The sequence below is a fragment of the Corvus hawaiiensis genome, chromosome 7, assembly GCF_020740725.1.
Source record: "Corvus hawaiiensis isolate bCorHaw1 chromosome 7, bCorHaw1.pri.cur, whole genome shotgun sequence".
In the NCBI taxonomy this organism is placed as follows: domain Eukaryota; kingdom Metazoa; phylum Chordata; class Aves; order Passeriformes; family Corvidae; genus Corvus; species Corvus hawaiiensis.
Genome location: NC_063219.1, coordinates 18387994 through 18407919, shown reverse-complemented (window position 1 = coordinate 18407919; position 19926 = coordinate 18387994). Strand labels below are relative to the sequence as shown.

The 19926-nt window shown below is 36.9% G+C and overlaps 1 protein-coding gene across 3 annotated transcripts in view; it reads right to left on the bottom strand.

Moving 5' to 3' along the window:
- Positions 1-19926, bottom strand: part of LNPK (lunapark, ER junction formation factor) — a 50711-nt gene that overhangs the window by 12119 nt on the left and 18666 nt on the right. For all 3 annotated transcript variants that reach the window (XR_007204759.1, XR_007204758.1, XM_048309421.1), the window contains exons 7-12: positions 19254-19334; positions 19116-19167; positions 11838-12056; positions 5510-5615; positions 4734-4804; positions 3292-3462 (exon numbers count right to left, since the gene is read on the bottom strand). Coding sequence is in view for 1 of the 3 variants with exons in the window: in XM_048309421.1 (XP_048165378.1) it covers positions 3292-3462; positions 4734-4804; positions 5510-5615; positions 11838-12056; positions 19116-19167; positions 19254-19334 (700 nt within the window). In the remaining 2 variants the exon portion in view is untranslated. The remainder of the gene's footprint in view (positions 1-3291; positions 3463-4733; positions 4805-5509; positions 5616-11837; positions 12057-19115; positions 19168-19253; positions 19335-19926) is intronic.

Below are 19926 nucleotides of genomic sequence, written 5' to 3'. Positions count from 1 at the left end.
ACTTGCCTTTATAATGGAAACCCTTTCAAACATACTAGCAGCTGCTGTATTCCAAGAATCCTTACAAGTGACAGAGTATTAAATCATCATAAAAATATTTGAGCAAGATGGTCAAGGAATTGCATGCAAATCTACAGATATGACATAAAGCAGTCCATGAAGTGCTGACCACTGTGGTGAAGTCTGAAGTTCAAAGACATCTAATGAAAACCTCTGAATATCAGCACCGGACATTCAACACAGAACACTGACAGAGCAAATTTTTTTTTTTTAATTTTGTTTCAAAATACTGCAAAATGCTAAACCTGAATCAAGAATACAGCATAACAGTACTAAATAAAGGTAAGGCAATATTAATCAAGATGCTAAAAGTGGTTCCCCGGTGGCTCTGTCAATATGATCCAAACCTCAGTACATTTAAGAAAAGTACATGCGAAAACCAACTAGCCTTTGACTGGGGGGGGGGATGGGGGAGAAGGGGGTGTCAAAATTGAGCCATATATGGAAAGGGTAAGAAAAGAGCTCAAGTGTATTTCTTCACCCTGGTACCAAAATTTCCTACATTAATCTGCTGAATAAGGAAGCATGATGTTTGTGCCAGTAATCTGCACCAGATTGACCGCTGATGACTCCGTATTTCCAGAGGTTTAAAAAAAAATTCCAAAGTTCAGTGCCAACAGCATGCCCCATAAGCATTCTTCAGATCTCTTATCTACAGGAGTTGCATGTAGCATGCTTGTCACTACATGAGCACACAACTGAAAAAAAGACTTAGCTTCATGCTCTACTCATTAGTCAAAGCAGCTGACTGGTAAAAAATATTTATAGCATTTCTGTATCACATCATACTGCTGTTAGCTATGGTTTAAATGAATTACAGACAAGAGTTGTACTCCCCTGCGTTGTCAATATTGTGGTGAAGTTGGTTTCCTGACGTTAATGTTTGTCTACATCAGTAAGTGAAAATATTCTCTATTCTGGCTATGACAGCAGCTATTTTACTGAGGTGAACAAAAGCCTTCCCCAGAGCTCTACCTCAATGATAGCTTTGTACCTTAAACTTACAATCAAGGGATATGTTCATTTGCTAATAAAACCCAATAGCATGTAAGCAGTTATGTTTCATATTACAGTTCTGATGGAAAAAGTGACGTACGGAAAATATTTTCTCATTCAGAAGAGATTCCTTTGTGGCAAGTCACAGCAGGCACTGGCCTCCTCTACATCAACAAGACATTTCTCAGATAACAGTTATGTAAAATACTAAGACATACTCTATGTCTGGCTGCTTAGCAATTACCAAAATAGAATGGTTTGTATCATCTTGGAGAATAAATATTCAGAAAAGATCAGCTACTTAACCCAGAAAACCAAAAGTCTGTATACCCCTTACTTATTTCTTATGCCTCTGCTGCAAAATTTCACCATATACTTCTTATCAGGAAAAGAGAACTCTGCAATGAAGCTCACAGTCGTTTCTTTTCCTGCTGTTTTTAAGTAAAACAGCACATTAATACAAGACAACATCAGAATAAAACAAGTAATTTTCATTATTAAAGGTAAATTGGTAAAATCAAATTTACCGCAATAAATCCATCCTATTTTTTCTGCTAAAATGCTTGATAAAATTCTGCTTCCAAAAAAAAGCAAGTTCTCGCAGTTTTCATTCCTACATCTGAAGTGCTTAAACAGCAATCTCACACTAATTCTCCAGATTTTACATTTTTTACAACATCTATAGACTGACTCAGCATCTCAGACCTATTATAGGCACAGTTTGATAATAATTTCTTTCAACGATAATACCAGATTAATTAGCAAGCACCTCTCCTTAACTCTCTAAAAACCTGCAATAATGGATAATACTCAGAAGCCCTTGAGGCACACAAGAGTTGAGTAGCCTTTTTTAAGGATCTCTATTTGAGTCAGAAAAAGGAAAACAAGCACACTTTTAAAGATCCCAGTAACAAAGTATGCCTTTTTCTGTAAGAATCTTCTAAATTCAAAAGTAGCCAAGAAGCTACTAACCTACCCTCCCCTCGCTTAATCATGATTCTATGATTTAAGACAAAATGAGATATTTTCATTTTCTTCGTTTCATCCATTCGATTTCAGTCTTACTTCCATGTCAGTAACAGCACTTGGACTGAGGTAAGAGTGCAGTATGGCACAGGAAAAGAAACCAACCAGGTTTTCACTACAATGCACCCTCATGAGGCCATGCCCAAGGACATCCACCATTAGGTATGACTCCCCTACTGTTCTTTTGCAGCTTTCTCATGCCAGAAAGTAAAGCCCAATGTTATTTTGTACTCCCTGTTAAAAATAATCAAGCAGAAGCACTCTATTACCCTGTGAGAGTTTCCCACAGTTGCTGTGTGGTTCAGTAGCCTGAACCTCAGCGCTGCACACTATCTGATAGTTTTCCCTCAGGACCCCTGCTTAAAATAATGTGAAGTCCCATCAAGCACTCAACAGCACATCTAACTGGAGATCCTCTGGTTTGAAATCATGATTTCTGGAGTCTTTTAAAACACTGCATCTTCCTGTTGGCTGTACACCAGATGTCTACTGTATCTGCAGACTATAAAATGTCTCAAAAGGAACTATGTTAAATTAAAATGACAATTTGTCTTTGAACTACCTGAAATTAAACACGGCAGTTTTACTAGATTTTCCTGCCCTGAGGAAAAGAGCAAAAGGAACAAAGGCAGAAATTCCAACACACCTCAACCAAACGACCTGCCAAACACAGTGAAAGTTAACTACTTTGGGACATACTCCCTCCTTAACTATTTCTGTAATTTACAGTGCTATTTTCTATCTGTTTGTGAGTAACATTAGAGTGAAAAAAATTGTTATGCCATCATTTGCACAAGACAATGACCAATATGAAGAAATTTTAGGGTACAGGAAAGAAGACTCTACTATCAACGACCTAAGCTAGGAGCAGAGACAAGAACTGAAAAAATATATAAACTGCACTTACTATGAAGTCAGAATAAACGGTACTATTTCAGTTGGAGTGGACCAACAACAATCATCTAGACCAACTGCCCAACCAACTGGGGGTTGATCAAAAGCTAAAGCATGTTAAGGGCATTGTCCAAATGCCTCAAACACTGACAGACTTCAGTCATCGATCATCTCACCAGGAACCCTGTTTGAGCAGTGTTTTGAGTATTTCAGCTGTTGTCATTCTTACAAGAAAACTTAGCTCAACAGAGAGAGACAACGGGGAATTTCATTAAACTTTTAAAAAAGAGCAGACTTCACGAGATTAGTACATACCTTTTGTCTGCTGAATCTCCTGGGGCTTTCTCTCTCTAGGTTCTAGAGGCTCCGTTTCAGATCGCAATTCTGTAGATTGCTTTCTTTCAAAACTGAAGTCTGGAAGTCGTGGAGCTTGAGGTCTAGTTTTTCTTGCAGGATTCAGGAAGAAGCAGTAGGCACACCTAAATGCTACACAGAGACACCCAGTAAGCAGCCTCACTAATTAACTTCACATTTCACCTTTATTCCTACACTATCTTCTGATGGTCAAAAATACTAAAAACAGAGAGTTAACTAAGTGACTATCAGTACCAGAGAGTACCTTCATCAAATTTACATATGCTGTTCTATACAGGTCCTTCTCTAAATTGAGCATGCATTTGCTTTTTGCAAACCTGCTTACTTTCAGCTCTGCTGCACTGTGTACTGCCCAACACTGTGAAAGATTTGACCACAATGAACAAAATAATGCAATTCAGTAGCACCAGATGTTGCCACATGGTGTTCTATTCTTTCCTACAAAAGAATTACGTTGGCAGATGAATTTTTTTCCCTCCCCTTAAGATGCCACTTTCGCCACAACCTGAGTAAGGAGATGTTAGGAATTCCACAAGGTATGTCTCGTTCTGCCTTTTGAGGAGCATTCTGCTCAAGTGACGCTTAATTAAGAAAAAGCAGTTTTGTTTTGTAGAAGTACTGGATACCATTTAATACTTAAATAACTATTTTTGTCCTCCCCACTCTCACCAAGACAAGTAGGGAAGTGGCAATTTCTGGTACAGTGGAGTTGTGAACTAAAATGACATATAGACTACGTAACTTTGGTTTCATAGGAAACATTTAGCTTATTCTTACAGTGCAGTATATTTACTCACAAAATTAAACAAAACAAAATTAAACAGAAGATTTAGCTAAGAATCCATAGCTTCTTAAGCATCAGGCTTACACTTGTGGTAGAAAGCAGGCAAAATACAACATCTGTGTTCAATAAAGAGCTGTGTCTGTCTTAAGTTATTGTCAGCCATAAATTCACATATAGGCCCCTAGGGCTTGTTCCCACTTTTTCCAATACGTCCCCAAGATCTTCTTGCCAAAGGAAAATTTAGTTTAAGTTCTGCTAAAAGAGGCACACTTTAATGTCAGATAGTTTCTCAACATGAAACCCTTCTGAGAACCATTCATAGCCAGTAGCAATGTTCAGGGATGTATTGGAGGAAGCTTATTTCTACTGAATAGTTTTCTACACATAAAATCCATGACCTGGAGGTTGCAATAAAGTACTTCTCTAAGTCTTGAAGGAAATCTTAAGATACAGAGTAATAAGTTAGCAAAAAATATCCACATGAAGTGATACGTCACAATGTCAGTTAAGTACTTAGCTGCAACCAAAATGAAGTATGATTCATGTTTGTTATGAAACATAAGCCAAGTAATAGAGTCTAAAAAAGATTAGCTCTTACCTATATACTCAAACTCCTCCTTCAAAGCCATACCATTGTGAGAAAAACATTGCTGACATATAAGAGCATACCTAGAAAACATGAATAATACATAATTACATACCTTTAAGTAAAAACACATTGAAGGAAGATGTATTTTACCTTACATATTGACTAATACCTTAGATCTTTTCTTCTAAAAGGTGATGTCCACAATGAAATTATTACCCTTGAAAGCAAACTACATCTGTAGATTAAATAATATTTTTGAAGTTGGTTTAACCACTGTGAAATACTCGCAGCTACACTTTAAATCACAGTTCAACATATTTTTAATATCATCAGTGTCAGAAAACAACACACAAATTAAGCTTTTGTTTCATTAGAATACAGTTAATATGAAAAGTAACCACAGTTAATGTGTTATGTTCTGATATGTCTGGATAGTTCTGAAGGCAATCTGAAAGGCATTTATAGCAGATATAAAGCTAAAGTGCTGAGGCAATTGATATTTTTTTATTTCAAAATATAAGTCATTCACCCACTTGAGTACAGATTTTTCTTTGTATCACACGGCTAATACCACTCAGAACAGAGGTTAATTTTGCCCAAATATTAGCAGTTTCCCTGCAAAGAGATTTCAACTGAATCATTGAGAAAGAACCATTTCTTAATTACGAAAATTTTGAACAAGTTCATTTGCAATTCTTTTAACCTTGATGTGTCTGGCTTAAACAAAAAGGTTAAGAAGCTTCCTTTCCCCAAAGTGCTTAGGTATTTCTTAAAGAACATTTTACCTGTTCTGAGGACCATCACCAACCAAATATTCAATAACTCTATCCACAACTCCTCTTTCTCGAGGAAGAACAGGTCTTGCCAATGGAGGGCCTGGAGGATGAAGACCTAGAAGACATGAATTATATCAAAATTATTTTCCACTATATTATTACAAATCATATTTTACTGTGTGTGCTACTGTAACAAAAAAATTGCATCAACTTAATATACATGGGCATATTTCTTAGTCCACTAGGAAAGCTGTAAGATTCTTCGACCCACAATAGTTGAAAATTCCTCTTCTGCTCCTTTAGCTTACAATTTTATTAAATCACTCCATTTTTACACCTTGGGCATGTAATTAAATTTCTAATTTCTCAAGAACTTAATGTATCAATAGTATTCAATGATTATTAACATATTTCTTTTTAAGAAAGAACAACTTAACTAAGTTCTCTTCATACACTCTCAACTCTGCAAATTTATACTTCTAGTTTATACCAATAAATCTGGCAAAATCAATGACAACAGCAGAACTAGAGATCAGGGCAACCTGGTCTCCTGGAAGGTGTCCTGTCCATGGCATGAGGCTTTCAAATAGATTATCTTTAAGATCCCTTAAAATCCAAACCATTCTATGACTTTATGAAGTTGTCACCACTGAAACACCCCCTGGTTTCCGTGTAATTACTATACCACATGAGCATGCCCTCAGTGTGCATTCAGTCTTTACATTAAATCTGTCCAGCTGTTTGTCACTTCGGCAATCCCTCATTTAATGGCAAGTTGGATACTTTCAGATTTATGCTTAGTCAGAGAAGCCAGAAGGCCACTATAAAGATACTATTTCCCCCATGCATTTAACAAACTACTGTCAAAACGAAACTCCTTAAAGAAAAGGTAAGAGCAATGGTTGGTACTTTTTCACCTCTACACACAGCAGTTAAATTAGAACACTGGCACAAGTTTCTCTTTCCACAAAGTTTTAAAACATCTGGTCCATTGTATAAGACCAATGCAAACTACCAATTTCCATTTATATAGCTGAGTTCTTATGTCTACTTTCTCTTGCAGCCTTAAAACAGAATAAGCTAGGCCTAACGTAAGCAACTCAGGTCTGAATCATTCCAATGCAAGTGTAGGAACCCAGAGTGCCGAGAATATTTCTCTGCCTGTTTTTAAGGGTTCTTACCCCCCTGAACAACACTGTTTTAGCTTCAAACCTTGGAAAAAATTACCAACAGTTAGACAAGAACTAGAATACACAGTGGTGTGAATTAGGTGATAGACTACTATGTAAGATTGTCACAGGGTGAAAAATTTAGAGGTTTTGGGCTTCTCTCTGTAGTAAATAGATAAGAATAAAAAACATCAAAATGGAGGATTGTTGCTGTTCTCTAAAACTTCTCCTTCTACTACTCCATGTTCTGCAGTAAAAGTAGTTTGGAATGATTGGATAGAAAATGCCGCAGTTCCTGGCCGTGTTACTGAATAATTGTAGGAAAGTGAAAATAATGTACGTTTTTAGTAACTATTGGTTAAAATATCTTTAAAAGGCTGTGTAAATCTTGATAGAGAGCCCTCACTCCTGCTTTTCTGTGCTCTATGCTGTACCGGGGTCACGCTAGTGGCTCTGTTCCTCTGATAAGACTTAATAAACAACTATCTGGAAGCATTGAAACTCAAAGAAAAGTCTCGGTTTATCTTTGAAACTCCTTGCAAGGACTTTCAGCAAATTCTCTCCCATCCAGAAGGACTTGATTTACGGCACGGTTCAGTGTCATGCAACCATTCAAATAACTAAGTATGGAGAGGAAACATTTTACATTTAAGCACCAGAAGCATTATGTTACAGTACTTTCAACAAACAGTTCTGAGTGTAAGATAATGCAGCATTTGGGGGAAGAGAAGGGAAGACTTAAAATCTATTCCCATAAGAGCTTTATGAATTACATTCAAAGTCCACAAAACAAACAAGCAAAATAAACAGTGTTTGAGTAGAACAATGAACCAGTCTTTCAGAACTCCCAAACTGGGACAAAATGGTCAGCTTCAGCCACTTCAAGACAAAACTGTGACTCCTTGCAAATAAGACTTGGTTTAAACCAATGACAAAATTACTAGTAAAAATGCAGAAGTCCTATACAAGCTCAGGACAGCTAAGAAGGTGAGACAGGAAAAAAAACCAGCTAGTATTAGCAGGTTTTGTACTGAGATGAGCATATGGCAACCTGAAGCCCTGCAAGAACTAAGTATATGTAATTCATAGAAATTAAATAATGGAGGTGCAAAAAGTTCTGGCTTGTAGCTATTCTCACTACATCCAGTAAAAACAAATATAGAAACAGCAGGGCTTAAAAGAAAGGCCTTTAGTAACTACAGAAGTCAGCCTGCAATTCTCTTTTCAATTTGCTGTATGCTTCCAGTGTTTTTCTTGAGATATGTTTCACAGAATCCCCTGTAATGACCAATAAACAAAGAGGAAGTTAAAGGGTAAAACAAACTAAAATCACTGTCTCAATATGCAACAGAGTAAAACAGATTAAACGCACTGTCTAAAAATGCAAAATAGGATTTTTTAAAAATCCAAACAAAGGACAACTAAGAGAGCATAGTTTGTTAGTATGTTGAACTACTTCAGAAGGACATTTGATTGAAAGATATTGTGTTAAAAACAGTTGACTTCAAGCTTTTCAGGATTGTTCAGATTTAGTTTTCTTATAGCAACTTAGCCAGGGACAGCATCAGGACATGCACAATCATAGCTTCCAGCACTTTGATAAACATACAAATAGAAGTAACATGTACCTCTTAAGTAGAGTATTCATAGAATATGATGAGTTGGAAGGGACCCATCAGGATCATCGAGTCCAACTCCTGGCCCTGCAAAGGACACCCCAAAAATCACACCATGTGCCTGAGAGCGCTGTCCAAACGCTTCTTGAACTCTGTCAGGCTAGGTGCTGTGACCACTTCCCTGGGGAGCCCATGCCAGTGCTCTGGGTGAAAAACTTTACCCTGATACCCAACCTACACCTCCCCGACTCAGCTTCATGCCATTTCCTTGGGCCCTGTCACTGGTCATCTGAGTGAAGAGATCAGTGCCTGCCCCTCTCCTTCCCCCCATGAGGATGTTGAAGACCACAGCGAGGTCTCCCCTCAGTCTCCTCTTCTTCAGGCTGAAAGAATCAAGTATCTCAGGCACTCCTCATAAATCTTCACCTCCAGACCAGGAGGCAGAGAAAACAGCAAGTCTTACTATTCAATAACCTGATCCAAGATGGGCTTCATGTTTAAACACAGCATTAAAAATAACTGCGAGCAAATTACCATTTCAAGCCTCCTACCTTTCAATCTTCACAGACAGAAGCAACAAAGGAAAAAGTAACTAAGGGCAGAATGTACTACATTGTGGTAAACCTCATGCTCAATGCCACATACAGATAACCTCCATCCTCTATGGCAAATGTCAAACATTGTAGGAATCAAGTACTTTCAGCAGTGCCCTCTTGCAGTGCTACACATAAAACAAGACTAATCTTGACATTAAGGCTGCATTATTTCTAACAGTCTTTCAAGATACATCTTGTCAATATTGGATATTTTACCTAAATGGACTGTCCTAATCTTTAGGAGCACAAGAAAATTTGTTCAGAAAATACTGCAATTTACAACCCATCTGTTAAGTAAAAAGATTCCATACTCAACACAAATGGTTTTAAAATTTTTTAAATTTTCACAAACAAGAGAAATGAATTCAAGAGATAACAATCAGTGAATGCATTTCCAAGTTACCCCTGTATTCTGTCCTCAAGCAGGAACCTAGACCCTCACAGCAACAAAACCCTCACAGCAGCAAAACAGAACAAATTCAGTGCAGTATAAGCTAGATTCTGCTAAAGCTGTCCAAAGTAGAGGTCAGGCAAAATTCATTTCCTAGAGCCTCATAAAAACCTAAAAGATCCAATACTTCCATCAAAAAAAGGCACTGATACAATCTGCACTAGAATTAAAGCTCTAGAACAACTTTGTGAATACCTGGTTTACACTCAAATGTTTACTTAGGAATTTATTCAAAAGACCAAGTTTTCATATGACTTGTAAATCACCAATATATCAAGTTTCTGAAAGTCAATAACCAAGGTAAAAATTGAATAAAGTTAGCTAGAGTGAAACATCACAACACACTCCAACAACAACTTCAATTACCTGCCTACTAATAACTCAAACCAACCATCCCGGTTCTCATGCTGTTATGGACACCAGTAATTAATATAAACATCAAAAGCAATCATTGTAGAAAGACTGGTCATTTTTGCAAAGCTTGGCAAACTCTCAACTACCTGCTGGTTATTAATTTTCAAACATATGGGAGCTCTGTGGTAATACATGTTAAATTGATTCTCCCCTACAAAATATAGTATAATGAAAATGAATTATTAATCTTCTGTAAAATAGAGATAATTAAGGCTATTCATATTTGTTGCAGGCCATGCATAAACTTTGATGCAATATTGTTCTTATAGATACTGAATTTATGTACTTTTCACTACAGCTACAGCTACACGACAAATTTCATACGCCTGCAAGGTTTGGGGAAATTCAAGAAAAAAAGAGGACTTCCATATTAACTGACAATTGCAGTGGCTCCCATTGTTATTCATGGCAAAGTAACATGTTTGGTCAAAATACCAGTTACTAGTGGGGGAAAAAGTGCCTGTAAGGCATTATCACAAAAACTACATTAAAATTTTTAAATCACAAGCTTGTCCTTTCAAACAAGTCAGTTACTTTATTTTCCTTCCTCCTCTAAAACATTTATGCAGTACAGGCTGAATTTCATCCAGCTTATTCAATGTGCCTGAATCTTCCCCAAAGAACAAAGCTATTATACAGCTGATACCTTATTATACAGTCAGCTTCCTTAAAAAGAAGTATGCAATTTTAAACTCATTATGGAATTTTTGGTAATCAGATATCAGTGAATGTGGTTTGCAACCAAATGACCAATTTCCTGGTGCAAGGAGCTAATTTCTGGTACTTCAAGATAATCAAGACTTACTAACAATTTGCCTTTACAGTTCACTTCAGGGATAAAAACAAATTTAGCAGTTTCATAACACAGGTAAAGAATTACTAACAACAGATAAGATTTAATGGACTCTACAGAGAAGGGAGATCACAACTTTCCATGACAAGTTTATTCCACTCCACTAAGCAACAGGAAAAGGCATTTTAACATTCAGCTTCCCAAGATCTTAGAGAGCAGGTGTCAATATATTATCTACAGGTCTACTTTTAGATTGTATCTTGGAAATTAGTAAGGAAGGACATACAGCTGGTAAGACTTAAGTAGCTTCAAGTAAAAATCAGGAACACAGGGCAGAGAAAAATATTCTTGATCCCTGTATACATAGAGCAAAGAACTACTCCACATTACACTGGTGCTCACGAGATTCTTGGCAAGTTGTACCCCTTCTATTTTCAAGACAGCATTTCATATCTTTTCTTGCCTTGTGATCCAATTTGTCAAACATCCCATGAAGAATGGAAGGCCTGGCACAAACCATCCTTTACACACAGCTTTACCATCCATGAGGAAAATAAGAACTGTGCTTCCCACCCAAAACTCTCAAGTTTTGCAATTCCTCCAATTCCATTTAGTTCATATTCTATTTATTGAAAGTCCATCCCATCTGAATACCAAATAAGAAATCAAGTGAAAAACATTTTCAGGCTACAAAACCAAATTTTAAGGACTACTCATTCCTACCAGATTTCAACCTGTTGCTAGACTTTGGACCCTTGTACCAAAATAACAATGCCTTTTTAGCATTCAGCTACAACACAGACAACTTTTCTGTTGTATTTGGTATTCCACACTTTAATCTATGAGTAGAGGCTGCATGACTATACCTTCTAGAGTAAAAATTTAAATAAATGTCAAAATGCATGTTAAAAAAAATATGTGCAGGGTTTAGTGAGAAGCATGAATGTATTCTAAAAGTGTTCTCCTCTGTACCTGATTTATACAAGCATAGAGCTCTTCTAAACTAAGAACATAAAAAGGTATGCTATATTGTTGACTACAGAATACTGCAAAGTTTTATTGCCATTTAAACAAAGAAGCCATAACAGTTAAATGAGCTCAGGCAATAGGTTTCAGCATCAAAAGGTGCCAGCTGTAAAGAGTTATGGCTAATTGAATATGGAACTCCTGCTTAATCAGATAACTGCTCTGCTATCTCCAAATGAAATGCCATTTCCATACTGTCTGAAAATGGCCTATTTTATTGGTAACCAGAGAAAACAATATAAACTGTAAATAACATTAAGTGCTGTGTTTACCCATTCCAGGCACTGAAGTAGCAGGGGATCCAGGGCGTCTTGGTAAAACGTTTGATTGCAAGGATGCCACAGCAGCTCTTTCCAGGAGCCCGCTCACAGCTGGTGTCTCTCTCTGCAGATTCGGAGATGCTGGAAGCAGGGACTTTGGAGAGCCTTGTTTAGGAGTTGCAGGTTGAGGTGTAGAAACATTTCTTTGAGCTGCAGTCCTCTGACGAATTTCTGACAAGAACATGTACATACCGAATTTAGTATCTAGCATTATAGGCAAGATATTAGTAAAGGTACATTAATATTGTTATACCAATTAGCAAATTACAGAATCAAACAAAACCAGGAAGGTCTTAATATCATCAGCTGAGCATGTCACAGAAGTAAATACCATGCAGAAGTAAATACCACATAGAATACTGTGTTTCAATAGCAATTATCATAACTGTTAAACACTTTGGGCAAAATTCTTCTAGAAGGCAATTAGAGAACAGAACCATAAAGTATCTGCTAAGGCAGAATGCTGGACATATGAATAGTTAGACTCAAACCACAATGCACAGAACTGACCACTTTTTACTCCATGGCTTAAGAATGCTTCCAAGTATTCAGCTTTTCATGGGACCAAAATTACTCAGTCAGTACCTAAAATGCCCAGGCTAAGTGCCCAGAGTTATTTTAAAATATCAGATTGGATAAATGAAACAACTCTAAAAACAGAAGAAAAGGTAATGCTTCTTTCAAGTAATGTAGTTTCACTCACTTGTTTCAGTAACCCTGTTATCAAACCACGTGCATGGATTCTCACAAAGCAAGAATGGGCTCTGAGGGAACACATCCCTACTTTTACCTCTTCTCACACCACTATCAGTTAGTATTGAATCACTATCACGAAAACCTTAACATACTTCCTCAGTTGTTCTTACCTGAAGCCAAATATCACCAGAGTAATATACTATGGTTTCAATGCTGTAATAGTCACTATTGCAACAAATTGAGCTGAAATGTAACCATTGCTTTAGGTCTGCAGATATTCACATGGTTAAAAAGTACCAGCTTAGTCTCTAAAAGGGACACCCCAGTAACACCCACACCTAAGGCTGTAATACCCTACACAGTTAGCATATAGCACCCAAGTCACTTTGAACAAGCTTGCATGTTTTCCTTCACAGCAAATGGAATTTAACACTACATTTGGACTCTAAAATCATTTCCATGAGTGTCAAGATTAGAGGGATTTATCTGCTGACTTTGTGTCAGGCTGGAAGAGTTTAAATGCTTCGCAGGCAGTTTATAGGTCCACTGGCAACCAGCCACTGGAAAATGGGTGTGCTGAGCCTGAAGGAACGATCCCTGCCCCCAAAAGTACAATACTACCACGCCAAGCTCCTGCTTTGGGTGGAGGAGGGGAGCATGCTACATCGGCTTGCACTAGCTAAGAAAAAGCTGCTATCACTGAAGTACTAGGTCAAACATAACAATTCTGTGGGAAAACAGCCAATCTAGTGCCATGAAAATTGCAACATACATAGGTTATGGTCTTGCCTACTTATCTGTACATATAAATAGGATTAATACACAACAGAAGAAAGAATTAAAATTTTGTTGGTATCACCACTTTAAAAACTACAAGTTAAAAAACTACAGTCTTACTAAAAATCCATCTAGTTCAGTTTCCTACAAAGCAGAACAAATTACTACTTTTCCCCTGCCACACCTTCATGTGCATAGCTGCATTACTTCACACAACTTCATCATCCAAATTACATCACCCCATAAGTCTGAAGGTTCTGTATTTTAACTTGATTTTAACAAGTTAGAAGTTAATGTTTAACTATTACTATTCTCCTCACTATTTAAGATGTTCAGAATCTGGAAACCAGGATTAATTGGTGAGGTAGTTGCAGAAATCCCATCAGCTTTTCCTTGGTGACTTGCTTCTAGTTTGAAAACTGCTCCTGGTGTTGAGAGTTTTATCTGAAGTAAGAATTCATTTATGATGAACCTCCCCATTAACATGTCTTCAAGAGCTTTTTGTGAGAGACATTAGCAGCAACCTTCCAAGTTTTACTACACTAGGACAACTGCATTCTCTCTATGCCATCTGACCAACAGGCATGACCCACCTCCAAATACAAAATACTGATTAAAATCCATGATTTATTTAACCATTATTGTCAAGTTTGGTTTACAGTTTCCAGTCGTGTGTTAGTTTCCAAAATTAGGCTACAAGGTATGTAATTTCTCAAGTCTTCTCTGGTCCACATATGTACAAAAAATGAGTGATAAAGCCCAATTCCACTTGTTCCAAGATAATTTTCAACATGTATAAAAAGAGATCTTAATCCATTCTTTTTTCATTACAAAACCAAACAAAATCCAAAAATGGATGTTAGTTTTACATTTTGAAGGCTGTCTTACTAGATCACGTGGTTTAAGCATATTAATTTTAATTGCTTAAGAGTTCTGAGTCTGTTTCAATAGGTCATGGCTATACTCACATTTATTCTGAGTCCATAATACACTATTTCTAAGCAATTTCCATGCCACCAGCAAGAGCTTTGCCCCTTATGCCTGTTCTTTCTGAAGGGTCATTTTTGGCAAGTCTTCTTTAAATAACTTTCAATTAAAAAGATACTGCTACTTTAACAACTCTTTCCCCATATTTTTGTTCCTATAAAGATGCTGAACCAGTACTTTACAGTCAGTATTAGAGAGATGTGCTTCAGTAGTTTTAGTCTCATTACAGAGTTAAGAATGCAAGACTCATTGCTAGTTTCCACAAAATATTAGGTTATGCACAATGCCTTTATTTTTTGCCTTCACTTAGAAGTTCACTTGGCTTTCACTCTATTCTATGAATCATACTTAAGAGAACTTGCCAACACTCTGCTGCTCCCCAAGTAAGAGAAGTCACCAGAACTTGCATTATGAGAAAGTGAGAAACACTCTCCTTGGCAAGACCAACAGCCCATCCATTCCAGTGCTTCCTTTCATAGAGTGGCTGCAGATGTTATTCAGTGACAACACACAAACTTGAATTTCTGATGCTTACATTTCTGATAGCATCCCCAGGATCCATAAATGCATTGTCATGGGCATAGCAAGTAGAGCCCTGTCTCATCATCTTAGTATCACATGTGGACCCTTTACCCATGAACTCCCCTAATTCCTTTTAAATCTGCTGTGCACTTCCACAACAGCAGCCCTAATATTCTTCTGATGTAACTGAATATGATCTATATACTTCTCAAATTGCCTTAAGATACAATGTGTTAGAAATGAGCCTCTTGCAAAGTTCCAGATTTCCGTAATTCCAAGTTACACAGCTTAGCTAAGAAACATGTCCATTGACCTCAACACTAACACAATATACAGGTACTGCTGATGTAGTTTTAATGAAGTTTTGCCATTTTCCAAGGATTCTCTTCAGTAACGGTATTTGTGTATCCAAAAGTCAACTGCATGAAGACAGACAAATAGCTTAAAAATAGAACACAGTTCAAATTCTGCAGTTACAGGCACTGGACAATTCACACATATAAGCAGACACATTACTTAAGAGGTATCTACTCAACTGATGATTCAGTACGAGCTCTTAAAGACTATTACAATGCTGCAGTGGTGAGGCAGTGATACGTTTCATGTTTACAAGCATAAATATTTTATTTTTCCCTCACTTTGAAACACCTTGACTTTTGTAGAGAAGAATATATTATTTTTACAGAGCTACAGTACACTGCAGGTCAGTAGATAGTTTACATAACTTGTTGGCTTTAGTATCAAAGCCCAACCAATAATTTTCTTTCTTCCTCCTCATGCCTATATCCATCCGACAGCCTGCAACCATCTTTTATTGCATTACTTTTAATTCAGGTCACAGAGCGATCTCATTTACAATACACCCCTGCTAACAGTGGTGTTAGCAAAATGAGAAGAACAGGTAACAACAGGATATTGTTGATAAATATTTCACTGCAAATATATACTTACACTATTTTTCTCTATGGCCAAAGTACTGAATAAGCATATATTCACTAACTGTACCCCTCAAAACATTTCTGAACAGATAAAATAGCACTTAAATTTTCAAATTCCTTTCCTTCTGGATTTCCTCATGGTTTTTTTTATGCCAAACACAAGATTGACCTAAATCATCTGTTAAAACTACCATTACTTATTCAAGCAGTACATGTCAAAATCACAAGAACCGCAAAAAGAGCTAAATACACAGGAAAATTGAGGCACTACCAGTTGTTTTTCTGAGAACCAACTATTACGCAATACTGATTAAACCTTTGTACCAATTAGTATGATGTGCAAGCTTTCATTTCAACCAGTAAGTCAAAAACATACCAACTAACTAACCTTTCATCAGCTGACTCACACACAACATTGTCCAACTTGATTATATATCAGTCATTATTTACCCTCTTTTCAAAAAGACTCCATTACAGAGCTCAAGAAAACGAGTTCTGTTGCTTAGCTAGCTTGTGTCCAAAGTGAGCAAAGATAAGATCAGGGAAGATTTAATGTTAACTTGCTAACAGATATTTTATTATTCCTAACCACTCTAATTCTACCACATACTACATGCACCAAATTATACCACAACCACATAGAATGCAGGTGTCATCTAGTTACAGTAAGTTATATACTGCACAGAACAAAAGCTAATACTCATTTTGGGCAGACATTTAGTGTGAACAGCAGTAAGCTAGCAGGTTTTTTGATAGCGAAAAATTGAAATAATTACTGCATATAACAAGAACAAGTTATTTGGAAATTAAGTCTCCATAATTTCACAAGCCAAAGCCAAACACAGCATGTCCCTTTGAACTATAACACACCTCCAAATAGAATAGACCGACTAACCACTTACATGGAGATAAAAGCTGCACCGATTCCAAATTCAATGTGTTAGAGAACAGATCAGAAAAAATAAAATAAAATTGTGCTGTATATGAACAAAGTTACATTGACTCCTAGAATAATTTAGGTTGGAAAAGATCCTTAAGACCATAAAATCCAACTATAAGCCATGACAACCTAGAAAATTTATTTTCCAAAATCCTTCCCAAAGCTAAACTGCACTTTTATTCAGGTTCAAGCAAGAATGTCCATGCACCCCAAAAAGTTGAATCTCTTTGAAAGAGAACTGTACATTTTTCTCAGTTGTGTCCCCACTTAGAGGCTATTGGTTCACAACATGACAGTCTCAGAGAACATTCTTTGCAAATGAAACTGTACTAAAAGATTCCTTCCACCAAGCCCATGAGACCTGTTTCCAGCTGGCTCTAAATAAAAAGTTCTAAAGCACAGTGTGAGCAAACTCCTCAGCAAAAACTGGTTCACAAATCGACTCATACCACACTTATTAATGTGGACCACAGCCTACAGTCACTGGCTCTCAGAAATAATTCTATCTCAGAACCTCTCCCTCCCAGCCCTTCTATTAACAGTCAAGACACAATCAACACAACACAGCATATGCTGGACCCAACTGATCTGCTTTTGGCAGACTCTGGATCAAAAGCAGGGGCACTATGCTTTGAAAACCCAAACACACACAAGACTAATTAATAGAGACTGACCAACTCACTTCTCAGCACTGCTCCTTACACTTACTTGCTCCTTACTGCCTGGGTAGGGGGGAAGAGATCAGTCATGTACCTCCAAAGGAGTTTCAAAACTGCTGCTGCTCTCTTCTTAATAAAGCCAGAGTGACTAAAGACTTATCACCATCTAATTTATAGCTAATTATCTGTAGATTTCTATACAGAAACACATTTCCAGGCAGTTTCATACCCTGGTCAGTGTTACTTGCATTCTATAAACAGATCTGTCACCCTACTACCAGACTATTGGAGTAATTTCTAACATAGCTTAAGGAGGATGAATTTTATAAAGAGTTAAAAAAAGCCAACAGACTACCTACACATTACAGGTATAACAGAAAATTCTTGGCAACCACACATGAGCTGTATTAAGGCAGAGAACAGAACAGGGTGTCAGAATGGCCCTTCAGCCTGAATAAAACTATGAATGCTGAAGAAATGGAATGATGGGAGAGCAGGTAAGGAGCAAACTTGAAAAAAAGCTGTTGTGCCTAAGACACCAGAAGAGATTAAAGCTTCACTATTGAGGTACTGCACAGCAACTATTCACTGTCAATGTCAACAAGTAAGGACAGTTTTAAAACATTTTCATGGCAATTTGAAGCTAAGCAAGAACAATAAACCAGCAAATTTGATGGTGCAGCTTATAAATACCCTTGTCAGTAAATCCAGGTGCTCTGCACCCAACAAAATGACTACTAAGACTGAGAAATGGGAAAAATGGAAGTTTGGTTACTCACAAGAATTTAACACAAAGTTGACAATTCTAATAATAAATTCTAAAGCAATCTGTCTATTTTATGAAAAATTATGCATATCAGATTCTGCAGTTTATTTTGAGCATCAGCCCTTTCAGGTTATAACAGCAAGTTAACAGCAAAGATCTGTCTTAAAGTGCGAGTACAATCCTCAGTAGTATAATATGAGGCAGCCTTCATACTGTGTTCATACAAGTATATTCAGTTTAACTACAGCACAGCATATTACACTCAACCTTAACAAAAATTAACAGTAGTTTGGTCACATAAATATTTGCATAAATACCACCTTTTTAATGTAAGCATTCTACTGTGTGTGATATCTTTCCAGTTTTGAAACTTGTGTGGGTAATCTAGAAACAAGGCTTCCTTGAAACACATTCAAGTTTTTTTTCTATTTTATTATTTTATTCAATAGCACCTTTAAATGGAACATCATAAACCGGTAAAGAAGTGTTCACTCTTTGCAACTAGAAAGTAGTTGAATTACGCACCAGCTTCTTTTTCCTCTCTGGGCACTAAGCAGAAGTAGTTTAAGCACTGCATTAGGAAAGGTCTAACTAGCCATAAATAGAAACACAATTGAAAAGCTAAGTCAATGAATATTACACTAGATTTGAAAACACCTTAGTATTCTAGAAAAGTTGCAAGTATGCCACAAGGAGTTAATTTTCTCTCAGCTTTAACATCAAGCAGCATTAAATATTCTGCTGTCTAGAACATCAGGCTTTAGTAATAGATCCCTTATCTGAAAAATACAGAACAGTAATGGGCACAGCCTAATGAACAGTCTATTAACCCTAAATAAAGGTCAATTGATCTACAAATTTTATCATAGACAGACTTCTAGAGTGGAAATTGCTGTGAAAGATGAGTATCTATGCTAAAGAGCACCTGTTTTACAGGGCTATTACCTTGTCCAGGTCTTGGGGTTGCAGATGTTCCAGCAGATGGTAGTTCAGTCTCCTGCCAATTAATTATAAATAACATTATCTGAATGCTCAGCTCCATAGTACCTTTCATATAACATCAGTATCAATAACAAGACTCACCTTTCCACTTGATTCTGGATCAAACCTTTCAAGGATTAGTTTAGCAGTCTTGTATGTTTCCTTTTCCATTACTTCCTCAAGCTGGAAACAAAAAGGTTCCACACATCAGTAGAGAATTTTTCAAAGTATTTCTCCCCCACCATAGCACCACAGCCTCCCATTTACAAGCATCTTATCAATGTTACCAAAAGGTGAGGCTCATCCAATGAACCAGTAGCATTTTCAGATACCTGCAGATTTGCTGTATTCAATGGAAAATAAATTTTGCTTCCAAAAAGAGTTTCTGAACTCTAATGGACTACTTGTACTTAACAGCTTTATTGCAAGGAAACACCAAATATTGCTAATTGTTTACATATAATGAGGAGAATAATTACAAGCACCAACTTCAATAATGGAATGTGCAAAAATCTATCAGCCATCATTATTGGAAGTTATTAGACATGACAAGCAAATGACAGGCAATTCCTTAGATTTATTTCCTCATAGCACTTAATGCTATTAATTTAAGGAAGGTCATTAGCCAAGTGCTTTACAGAATAAAGTCCCTGTGCCAATTAACTGCTGTCAGCATCGATTTTAGATTATTTATTAGCAGAAGCAATTAGCTTGCTGCAAATGCTGTGAAAACTCACTACCTAGAGAACAGCCATGGAATTTGCTCAAATGACTT